This window comes from Gymnodraco acuticeps, unplaced genomic scaffold (genome assembly GCF_902827175.1).
Source record: "Gymnodraco acuticeps unplaced genomic scaffold, fGymAcu1.1, whole genome shotgun sequence".
In the NCBI taxonomy this organism is placed as follows: domain Eukaryota; kingdom Metazoa; phylum Chordata; class Actinopteri; order Perciformes; family Bathydraconidae; genus Gymnodraco; species Gymnodraco acuticeps.
In genome coordinates this window covers 50,273-61,966 of record NW_022992100.1, presented here as the reverse complement: position 1 = coordinate 61,966, position 11,694 = coordinate 50,273, and the positions used below count along the sequence as shown (strand labels likewise).

Here is an 11,694-nt window from a genome sequence, read left to right as displayed (position 1 = left end):
CTTTGGATAAAAGCGTCTAACAAGTGCCATCAGGTAATGTAGTGTTACACAGCCAATACACGTGTAGCGCCGCTTCTCACCATGTGGTGCCAGCAGAGACTTCTGTGAATGTCTCATCTACCAATATTTACAGCAAAGAATAAGAAAAGAGCCAATCACAGAGCAGGGCATCATATTGAACTGTTGTTTAGTTTCAAACATCTGCTCTTCTCTTAAAAACAGTTTACTTTGAGTCTGTTTTTTGACTAAACTACAAACAGAAGCTGTCTGGATCTATTTTCACACGGTAACAATGAAGTTAACCGACATGAAAAAGCTGAAAGTGGCCGAGCTGCGGTCCAGACTGAAGGATCTCGGGCTGGACAACAAGGGGCTGAAGGCTGAGCTGCTGGGCAAGCTGTGGTCCGCGTTAGAGGCGAAACCAAGTCAACAATACGGTGATGAAAAGGAGGATAAACCTAACCTACTGAATTGCAGACCGATGACACCTTCAGCATCACCGGAGACGGTGGACACCCGCCCTCCGTCCCCATCACCCCCGACAGGAGTGCTCACAGACACCGCCACACACGCAGAGACTCCCCCCGGGCTGCTTTCACCACAACACGGATCAGCCGAGAGTGTGGTGTCGGGGTGTCAGGTGGGGGAGGGGGAGGGAGAGGTTGAACATCTGCAGGGAGGTGCAGAGGGTCCTGAAGAGGACAGAGGGGCTCTGCCTTCAGAGGAGAGTATGAGCAAAGGGAGAGCTTTCTACGAGTTCAAAGAGGAGATACGATACGTAAGGTAACCGTTACGCAAAGTAAGATTTGAGTTGTAGTTTTGTTAAGAACAGTGGTGGGAACAGACCAGTACATCTTGTATTTAAGTAAAAGTAGGAGTACCAGAGTGTAGGAATACTCTGTTACAAGTAAAAGCCCTGCATTCAAAATGTTAATCAAGTAAAAGTACAAAAGTGTAAGCATCAAAATATAATTAAAGTACCCAAAGTACTCATTATTCAGATTGGTCCATTTCAGAATAATGTATATCGTACGTTTAGATTATAATTATTGATGTATTAAAGTGTTATCAAAGCTGGTAAAGGTGCAGCTAATCACTTTTGTATACTGCAGGGTAGCTTGTGAATGTTGTGTAAGCTGTAACTAGTCTTATTTAAGTGTTGTTTATATTTCATATCATTAATCCAAAGGTATTAAATAAATGTAGTGGAGTAAAAGTGCACGATACACCTCTGAATTGTAGTGGAGTAGAAGTATGACTGAGCAACACATTAAAATAGACAAGTAAGTCCCTCAAAATTGTACTGAAGTACTGTACTTGAATAAATCTACTCAGTAACTTTACACAACTGGTTTAGAATCATTTAAAAGCTTCAAGCCAAAGAAAATGCACTGTGCAAGGAAGATGAAATAAAGCAAAAACATTACTAAACTTGGTATTTAAAAATCTCTTTGAGGAATATATATGGAAAGGATGTTATAAAACAATATGCTTCTCTATCCCTTGAAGAGCCAAATCACCACAACCTGCAGTGGACGGAGAGGAGACGGAGGAGGAGAGTGAAGATGAAGTCAGACTAAATCCATGTAAGTCTCTGGACTTCACCACCTTTCTGGTGAACGGACCTAAGACAGTCCGCACTTGGTCACAGTGTTTCAAAGTATGATTAGTTAATTTTGTCATAAGAGCGGTGCAGAGAAGTTTTGAAGACTTTCTGTTCCCGTCCCCACAGATGACGGTCACCTCCACTTTAAGGAGGGTCCTGATGGGGCCTGTGGTCAACCGTGGTTCTGGGCCCGATTCCCCTCGCTGTGGTCGGGCTGCAGGCTCACTCACGGGGTGCTGCAGGGCAGGGTGGGCTTTGAGGTGAGGCTGGAAAAGAAGTTGTTGACTACACAGCTGCAGGAACAAGAGGACGTGGATCCCTGCGGCCTGAGAGTCGGCTGGTCTGTGGCCCACTCCTCTCTACTGCTGGGTAAGAGTCATCATTAGGTTCATGTTTGGAAGTATAATTTAAACATATTGAAACTGGAAACGTTAATTTTTTTAAATCCCTCTCTTCTATCGCCAATTGGCTTTATATCTGCCTCTACCAGGTGTGGATGAATTATCTTTTGCTTATGATGCACGAGGGAAAAAAGTGTCAGGTGGGAAGGAGGAAGAGTTTGGAGAACCGTTCTCAGTGGGGGATATCGTCGGCTGTTATGCTGTGAGTAACACTTATCTTGAATTCTTTCTCTATTCACATTCTTTGAAACTTTACTATCTTGTCACCGAGATCTGAGTTGTATTTGTTCTAATCCCGACTCTGTGTATGTCATGTTTACACATGCATGTTGTCAGTCATTCTCTTCAGACGGTGCTGTTGAGCTCTCTTTCCATAAGAACGGTCGTCTCATGGGTCAGGCCTTCTCCCTGGACGCCTCCCTGCTGCTGGCTCGCCCTCTCTTCCCTCACGTCCTCTGTAAGGGCTGCTCAGTCCGATTCCTCCTGGACCCCACAGCTCCTCCCTGGTACCCCGGCCCTCCAGGGTTCACACCGCTGGCAGCCCTTTCTGCTGGGCAGAGGGAGCGTGCAGCCTTGCCTCCTACATCCAGAGCACAGGGCGAGGTGAGAGACAGGAGCTGGGTTTACAGACAAAGTAATACATGCAGAGTTATCACAAAGTGTTTTTAATGCATCCATGTGACGGAAAATGTTGTTGTTGATGAATAACATTTTTAGACTGACATCCACTCTTGAGCTATGACACTAGCATTGCTCATTTGTTTATTTTCTAGCGCTGTACCGAATAGTACGGAGCTTCAAGGCTTCATTCATAAGTTACTATTAGATATTAAATATAATTTAGCTAACGCTTTTATCCAAAGCGAAATAACTGCAAAAACCATAAAGAATCAAACTCCCAACAACAGCAAAAGTGCAGATATATTCACTTCAAACAAGATCAACAGTAAGTGCTGGTGAATCAGATACAAGGCCTAAATTAATTCAACAAATGCAATTTATTTTTGTTGTTGACGAAGTTGACATTCAGATTCTGTTCAGCTTTTTCTGCCCAGTTGCAGACAAAGATTAGGCTACACTGATAGTTTTTGTATTCTGACACTGTTCCTTTTTTTTTAGAATGCTAGGATTCAAACATTTGCAAAACTCTAAATTGCTGCAAAGTCTAAAAGTATAGCTGTAAAAAAAACGACATCCGGTACAGGAAATAAGTAGTCATTACAAGTTGTTATATTTTCATCTCTTGTTTTTCCCTTCAGGTGTTGTTGATGGTTGGTCTTCCTGGTTCTGGGAAAAGCCACTGGGCCCAGGCTCACATGAAGCAGCACCCTGAGAAACAGTACAGGCTGCTGGGCACAGAGGAGCTGCTCGCATCTGTGATTGTCAGTCAAACCCCCAGTCTTTACTTTTGTTAAATATTCCAATATAATGTTCAATTTATGACCAACTTATAAAAAAAAAAAAAAAAAGAGTAACCTGTGTGTGTGTGTGTGTGTGTGTGTGTGTGTGTGTGTGTGTGTGTGTGTGTGTGTGTGTGTGTGTGTGTGTGTGTGTGTGTGTGTGTGTGTGTGTGTGTGTGTGGTGTGTGTTGTGTGTGTGTGTGTGTGTGTGTGTGTGTGTGTGTGTGTGTGTGTGTGTGTGTGTGTGTGTGTGTGTGTGTGTGTGTGTGTGTCTATATATCTGTATCTCTATATATATCTATATCTCTCTATGTCTATATCTATCTATCTCTCTCTACTATCTATCTCTATCTATATATATATATATATATATATATATATATATATAGAGTGGTGGACAGAGGGAGATCTGGCTGCAGCAGGCCTCTCAGTGTCTGACTGATTTGATCAAGATGGCTTCTCAGACTCCTGGCAACTATATCCTCGACCAGGTCACTGCTAGACACATTCATTCATTTAACTCTTGTAGAATCCGAAGTGTACTTGTCAAAACTCACAAATCTATGATGTTATAATCTCAGTATTACATATTACATTTTTTCTTCTTAATTTACCGATTTACTTTCAGTTAATTTCCACGTTTTCTTCTTATTAGTATTTTGTTCTGAGTATCACCCCACTCTCCAAGCACCGTATTCTATAAAAAAAAAAATCAACATATTTTCCAAGACATTTATATTTATTTTACTTCATTATTTTTTTCATTGGTTATTGCAGTCATAGGTATGTGCAATTGTCATTCATTGAAGCACTGAAACGTTGGGCTTATCAGTACATTTAGTTCCACCTCATCATCTCAGTTATCCATTTTTCTCTTTGTCATCTGTGTTTCCAGAGCAACATCCTCTTCTCTGCACGTCGCTACAAGCTGCAGCTGTTCACAGGCTTCAGGCGCCGGGTGGTGGTGGTCGTCCCCTCGGCGGACGAGTGGAAAAGACGACTGTCTCTGCACCGGACGAGCGGGGGGGAGCAGATCCCTGAAACCCCCCTGCTCAAACTGCAAGGTGGGACTTTTTCAGCAGTAGTAGAAGTATAACTATAACAACAGGATAGTTCTGTGGTAATGTATCCCGAGACGTGGGTCCAACTGGTGCAAATATGAAAGGCGTTTCATTTCGGATGAAAACTTTTGAATGAATAATATTTGCATTTCATTCATCTTCTTATATCTTTCAAGCCACCCAAACGTCACTTAGAGAATCAAGGGAAAAGGACCAAAACGGAGTCTACATTATTATGTACTTATGTAATTCAATGCCAACATTTCCCCTTTTTTTCAGTGAATGTTGGCAACATTTTTACTGAAGTCAAAATCAATTTGCTGCACACAAAGGGAAACATGCACCTGTAGTAACATGGCGGCCTTTCAGCAAGCTAATAGCACTATTAATCACAATTGCGTGATGATTTCAGAAATAAGACAAGAGGCTTTAAACTCATTGTACATTTCCTCTCTGTGGGACGAATAAAGGTATTCTGATTCTGAATTGGTCCAATCCAGACTGAACATCACAAGCGCCTCATTTCCGTCTTGCTTCTACATCTTAAACTTGTTTTCTTGCCTCCAGTGATGTTCAGACTTCCAGAGCAGGAGAGCCAGCTTCAGGAGGAGCTGCAGTACGTGGAGCTGCCTCAGGAACAGGCTCAGGCGCTTCTGCAGGAGTTGAGAAACAAGGCTCAAAGACTGCTGCCCCCCAGCCTCAAACAGGAGAAGAAACCCCGACTTCACAGGAAAAGACCCCACCCTCATAGGCCTGCAGCTTCACATAGACTTCAGTCAACTGGATGTCATGGTCAGCATTAAATATGTTCAGCAGCATGTTGGGAGACTTGATATTTTAAGATGTTAGTTGAATTCTTTGTGATCTTTGTAGGATGGAACCGGACAAGACCCGATATGCAGCCTTGGAGGCAGCAGCCGAGATATGTGAGTGTTATTAGGCTGTAATTCTTATGCCTTGTCGTTAGCTTAACTGCACTTTTAAGGCAGAGTTTGGATGTTTTAGAAGTAGGGTTGTTTGAGTTAAGTATCTATTATACTGTTACCTACCGTTGTAGACCAATGTTGTGAGGTAAAATTACTGTTTTTGTCAAAGGACCTCATTTTTGTGTCCTGTCTCTTGTAGACATCTTCTAAGTTCAGTACAAATTAAGATCTTTAAACTTTTTTATTCTTACTTAACTAACTTATTTAGTCTATTGTAGGAATGAAGTAACAGCTACCCTAACCTGATTTCAGAACTAAATCATTTCATGTTATTTACATTACCTTTCAGTGGAGTGGGCCTTATCAGCAGCGGGGCTCTTATGACAGAGACAGCGGATATGGAGGTTACTGCTGAAGAAACCTGGAGCAAGAGGAAACAGAGGCCGATGCACTACAAGTGTTTACACGGACAATTAGGGATGTCATTTGAATACAAATAAAAAGGGCTAAATACACCAGCAAATTATATTATACACAATACTTCAGATTACAGTACACATTGCACTCGGTGCTTTGACAAATCAAGGATAATCAGTGTTGTAGCATTTTATAATTTTAATATTGACAACCAGGTCACTTTTTAGGAGTTTTTATTGAAAATATTCTAAAAACATTGTGCTTTTTTAAAAAACAACTGTATTTTGCACATTTTTAACACCAGTGTTGTTCAGAGTGCCTTAAGTCAGAGTAACAATAAATACTCTAAAAAGTTTGTTTTTTGATCTGTACACTTAATCATCTGGATCTCTTTTCCGATGCGATCGGCTGAGCGTCCGGTTGTCTCTGTCCTCGAGCGCTGTCAGGCCTCACCGTCTGATACAGCAGCACGGCTCCTTTAGCTGAAGGACACAGCTCCGCCCACAGAGGGCTGCTGATGTCCAGCTGCAACACCTCCTTCATTCAAGGGAACAAAATGCATTTCTTTGTATCTTGGTCATGTTCTCTACTTTCCTCCTAAGGCATCTGCCAAAAGGAGTTTCCCTGCAGATAACTAAGTATATCTGTCACTATAGATTACTCACAGTTCTGCCAAGGAAGACAATATCTGTGGACTCATGGGCCTCCGCTCCTCCTTTCCAGTACAACTTTCTTACTTCATCAGATGTCAACGAGCAACTGAGGACACACACATTTCACATTATATCTTTATAAAACAATTCGAGGCACACTTCCATTATATCAAATCAGTACTGAAGGTACTACCTGACGTAGAACTCAGCACTAGGTCTGCCGGCGCTGGTGTGATTCAGAGCGATACCCATCAGGACCGGCTCTCCGAGGGAGCTCAGAGGAATATTCACCTGTGGACACACAAAAAGAGAAGTATGATATATTTCATCCTCTGTTTAGTTTGGTTTGTTTCATGCCACTTTGGACATACTTTATTTTTATTCAATTAGGTCAGCTCGAGTTTTATCAATGAAGTAACTAAACATTAACTTGACATGAAATCAGTTTACAGTGGACTCTGTTCCCACCTCGTCTCTGATCTCGGCGCACACAGACGAGAACAGCTCTGAGACGACGGGCCTCTGCTGCATCATGTCCACGCTGATCTGCTCCTCACACACCGCCTGGCCCAGCCACGCACACACCACCTGAGGGGGGGGGGGGAGGCAGCAGCAGTAAGAAAACATCACCTACTGAACCGGACTACTAGGCACATGGCAGCTTCACCTGCAAAATATCCCTCAAGGAGACCAAACCAAAAAAAGAGACAAAACTACTAAGAGCAGCAACTCGACCAAAAACGGATACAAAATACTTTGTGGTTCTTTTTTTACTTTTTCCAAAGAGACACAAAATTACCAAAAAGGGACCCTAAAAAGCCAAATAGACACAAAATGTCCACAGAAAAGCAAAACCACCATAAAGACACAAAGCAACTATTAAGGGACACAGAAATACCACTAAAAGACACAAAATGACCATGCACACATGTTCTGTTAAACACCTGAACTTTTGAAAGCACATCCATAACATTCATCCGTTTGCAACTTACACATTATGTATCTAATATATCATATTCCAATTACTTGTATATAGACTCTCCTTGCACTATTCTATTTTATTTGTATTTACTATTTTAACTATTTTATGTTTTATTGTGTTGCACTGTTGGAGGAGCCTGTGACCTAAGATTTTCATTGACATATCTACACTGTAGCTATGTACAAATGACAATAAAGCCTTGAAACTTGAACCACAAAGAGACCCAAAACAACCTTTGTCTCATAATGTTCCCATCACCAACATATCTAAAAGACCCTGCACAGTATCTTCTTCACCTTCGGCTCTGGGTGCCCCCCGGGGATGTCCAGCAGTCCCCCGGCCTCCGCCACCTTCTGGCTCCTCCTGATCAGCACCACCTGTCCGTCGGCTGTACACAGGACCCCGCCCACGCCCAGAGGCTGAGCCAGCAGCGCCAGAGCGTCCCCGAACTCCGCCTCTCCGCGCTTACGCAGCTCTGCCACCCGACACGACCAGTTGGTTCCCAAGTAGTCTTTGTAGCATGTGAGGCCGAGTCTCAGAGTGAGGAGGGGCTCGGGGTCATCTGCGTTTTTACTGAACGTGGAGGAAGCTGGTGACAGTGCACTGACACTATCTGCACTTTCTACCTGATTCACAGCTCTGCTCCTTCTGTCCAAACTGCTCTGAGCAGCGTCATGCAGTGAATGTGTGATACATGACTTCTCCATTCTCTGTCTGCTGTGTGGTGTATCACCCTGCTGCTCCTCGGCTCGGTCTGAGGAGGGGGTGTGTGGGGGAGGAGTGCAGGCTGGGTGAGAAACAGAGGACGATGACAAGCAGAAAGAGTGGAGTCTGAATTTTGACCCGTTGAAAAGCCACGGCTCTTTGGACACTCGCTCTGTCCACACCTCCTCTATGTGACGATCTACAGCCGGATCCGTCTGCCTGTTGAATCTGAGAAGAGGAAGAGATAGAAAAAACAAGTTAGCCTTAAAGTTACTGCAGTAATCCTTTCGCCCATTGACAAACTCCTATATTTAAGGATAAGAATGGTGTTATCCATCTTGTTTCATTATTGTCAACAAATCCCATCACAATTTTTTACAATTTTACCAAAACATGAATCCCTTTATCTTTGTTTAATATGTTGTTATGCAATTGTGTCAAAAGGACATTTCAAAATGGCCGTGAACTGAGTTGCCACACCCTTTTGCTCACATCTGATAACTGAAGATCCAGATATCAGATGACAAGGTCCTAAAAATGTGACGTATAAATGTTGCTCGTAACACAAATAAAAAGTACTTTCCTGACAGATTCTGTCAGACAAAAACAACGCTCATGCTCAAAGAAGATTATTAACACTAATTTCTCTGGGTTTAAAAAAATGCAAGAATAATTTGTGATAATGGCAGTACACAACTCAACAATATAACATAAGTCAAGTCGTTTTTATACATTTGAATGCTAAATTGCTATAAATATACCTTCAAGAAGAGAGGCCGTATAATTATATTACTCTGTAGTTTTAACACATTTAAGAGTATTGTGTTATGATGATCGTACCTTTCAGAGAGCTCCACCTGTACCTGGGCCTGCAGCAGACCCCTCCAGGCGGCACAGTGCAGCAGCAGAGACACCTCAGAGTCCGTCATCTCTCACTGAGGAGTATCATTGAAGTCTCAATGCTGCAGCTCTGCAAGTGTTTTTAAATGTTAATATTTCTATTAAGGAAACAAAAGTAAGAGAAGTTGTTGATAAGCAAAGAGGTGAATCTGAGAACATTGAATAACTGTTCAGGTCAGGATGTTTGCTTCTTACTGCTCCTCCCTCCCCTTTTCATACACAATCAGACACGCTAAGAATACACATACAATCACTGATTAAAGCTGAAGTCATTTTGATCACTCATTATTACCAGGGAAAAAACGTTGTATTATTCTACACAGAATTATCAAAGAAGTCGGGGAGACTTGTTGAACATAATTTGCAGTTATTTCAATTTTCAATCTTTGATTTGATTAAAGATGTTATTGAAACCATTATAATCAAATAACCCTTGAAATATTAAAAACGTCTGCTGCTGCTTTGATCTAAAACTGAGTAACACCCCAATCTGTGATGTCACTGCAGGTGTTTAACAACTGTCAAAGGGCAAAACACCTGCAGTGATACAGTACAGATGTTACATTCATGTCGTGACACATCTTTTACTTGTAGTTGATATTTCACATACACAATTCAAGACTTTTGGTCCTTCGCACATTTGTTTGTGCTAAATTCACTTTGTAAACATTGGCTATTATAAGCAAAACACTGTATGGCGATATAGTGACTATTTAGATATCAGAATAGTACTTTTAAGAAACAATTTAGCATTAAAAAAGAATAAAGACAAGTCTATACACCACATTTAAATATACAAAGAACCTTAAAAGATAAAGCTAGGACAACGAATATATGACAATATATGGCAAACTACAGTGTATTATATTTTAAAGTGTATAGTTAATATCCTACGTTCTTATATTTAATGTATTTATTATATTTCTTTTGTCCACACATTTTCTGACCTGCTGGATTTGTTCACTTGTTTATAAAGAGAAAATAAAAGATGAAAACATCTGCACTGACATCACCTGCTGGGCTATGGCCAGAAGAGCAGCTGGGTGCACCCAAAGACCAGTGTAACTATTCAATGTAACATTAACAAACCATGAATTGATACAGCTTCTTTTTCTTTTAACTACAACATTGCCACTGTTTAGTTAGCTTCAATGTTGTGCACTTTTTTAGCTGAAAACTTCAGACGAGCTAACTTACTTCCACTTCATATCCTGCAGCATGGGCACAGCAGGTGTTCCGGATTAACTTGTTTCCCGATCAACTTGTTTCCCCAATCAACTCGTTTCCGTGGGGTGCGTGGCTTTCGACTGAAATACACATTTCGATCGCTTTCTTCTGTCGTTTACATACATCTTTTGGTATATTTGGCTTCTTAGGAACACGTTGATGCACATCCAGTACCAGTGTGTGAGGTTGTGATTACGATGGCGATATCCGGACGCGAACTGCGAGGACTACAACAAGACAAACGAGTTGCTCGAATAAATCATTTAAACCAGCTATTGTTTCCAGACTTATTACGGAATATCGTTGTTAATGTCCAAGTCCATCTGTGTATACCTTCAGACAGCCTCCAAGTGAAGCACACGGTGTTTACTCACAGTTTGAAAGCAGCGTGGAGAAGTCTTCATCTGTGTTAAACTGTGATCCTCCCACGGAACTGGGACCCGCCCAGGTTAAAATGTGACCCGCCCAGGTTAAATTGTGTTACGATTTCTGTGGCTATCTACCAGCGATCATGTTTAATATGAAAGACTACCCACACATGTATCCCTTATAAAAACGGTATTGTGCAGCACTCATCCAGATAAGATGTGACTGTTACCTCGTTTTGCAAAGATAGCAGCAGAAATGTCATTGGGGATATTTAGACTTTAAAATGCTGCTTGGTCGTGAATGTTGGTGTCGGCAAACAATATTACGAATCCTCTATTCAAACAACATATTCAATGTGCATCGACATGAAAATAACAAAAAAGTTCATGCTGGACCCGAGTCCCAACAGTAAAAATCAATCATGGCCTGCGCGTTATGAGTGCGCCACGAATCATCACGTCTTAACAGATCACCACAGCTCATTTTGTTACATTAATATTGTCAACAAGTTCTAGAAAAATGCAACCCGACATCATATTGATAATAATATATGATACAAATGTAAGACTGACAACAATAATAGTTTGTAAAGGATTTATTGACGTGAATGTTTTGAACAGTGAACACAGAAATCGTAACAGTTTGACCTGGGCGGGTCCCAGTTCCCTGGGAGGATCGGTTTAACACAGATGAAGACTTCTCCATTCAACACGTCCTAACAGATCACAAGAGAACAATAAATCAAGTCGCTGTGTTGATGCCTGTTATCCAAAGCGATTTACAATAAGTATTCACTGTTCAAAACATTCACATCAATACATCCTTTACTAACTATTATTGTTGTCAATATGATGTCGGATTGCATTTTTCTAGAACTTGTTGACAATATTAATGTAACAAAATGAGCTGTGGTGATCTGTTAGGACGTAATGATTTGTGGCGCACTCATAACGCGCAGGGCATGATTGATTTTTACTGTTGAGACTCGGGTTTGAGTCCAGCATGAACTTTTTTGTTATTTTCATGTCGATGCACATTGAATATGTT

General features: G+C 41.4%; 2 protein-coding genes across 3 annotated transcripts; one reads left to right on the top strand and one right to left on the bottom strand.

Annotated features, from left to right (window-relative positions):
* The first annotated feature begins 132 nt into the window (after positions 1–132).
* si:ch211-107m4.1 (heterogeneous nuclear ribonucleoprotein U-like protein 2) lies at positions 133–6,166 on the top strand. The gene is made up of 11 exons (XM_034202852.1): positions 133–783; positions 1,510–1,586; positions 1,733–1,975; positions 2,097–2,209; positions 2,344–2,610; positions 3,267–3,389; positions 3,797–3,898; positions 4,303–4,471; positions 5,036–5,260; positions 5,342–5,394; positions 5,744–6,166. Exons 1-11 carry the CDS (start codon positions 293–295, stop codon positions 5,807–5,809), a joined length of 1,929 nt encoding a protein of 642 aa, XP_034058743.1. The 5' UTR covers positions 133–292; the 3' UTR covers positions 5,810–6,166.
* nudt22 (nudix (nucleoside diphosphate linked moiety X)-type motif 22) lies at positions 4,128–10,733 on the bottom strand. 2 transcript variants are annotated; one of them, XM_034202854.1, is made up of 9 exons: positions 10,249–10,733; positions 8,992–9,121; positions 7,743–8,379; positions 6,933–7,052; positions 6,658–6,755; positions 6,477–6,570; positions 6,184–6,348; positions 5,737–5,815; positions 4,128–5,121 (listed from the first exon to the last, which is right to left on the bottom strand). In XM_034202854.1, the coding sequence occupies exons 2-7, from the start codon at positions 9,078–9,080 to the stop codon at positions 6,190–6,192; spliced, it is 1,197 nt and encodes a 398-aa protein (XP_034058745.1). In that variant the 5' UTR covers positions 9,081–9,121; positions 10,249–10,733; the 3' UTR covers positions 4,128–5,121; positions 5,737–5,815; positions 6,184–6,189. The 2 variants fall into 2 exon arrangements, with proteins under 2 accessions (XP_034058745.1, XP_034058744.1); XM_034202853.1 differs by having other exon boundaries at positions 5,737–6,348; positions 10,249–10,732.
* Between the last annotated feature and the right edge of the window lie 961 nt (positions 10,734–11,694).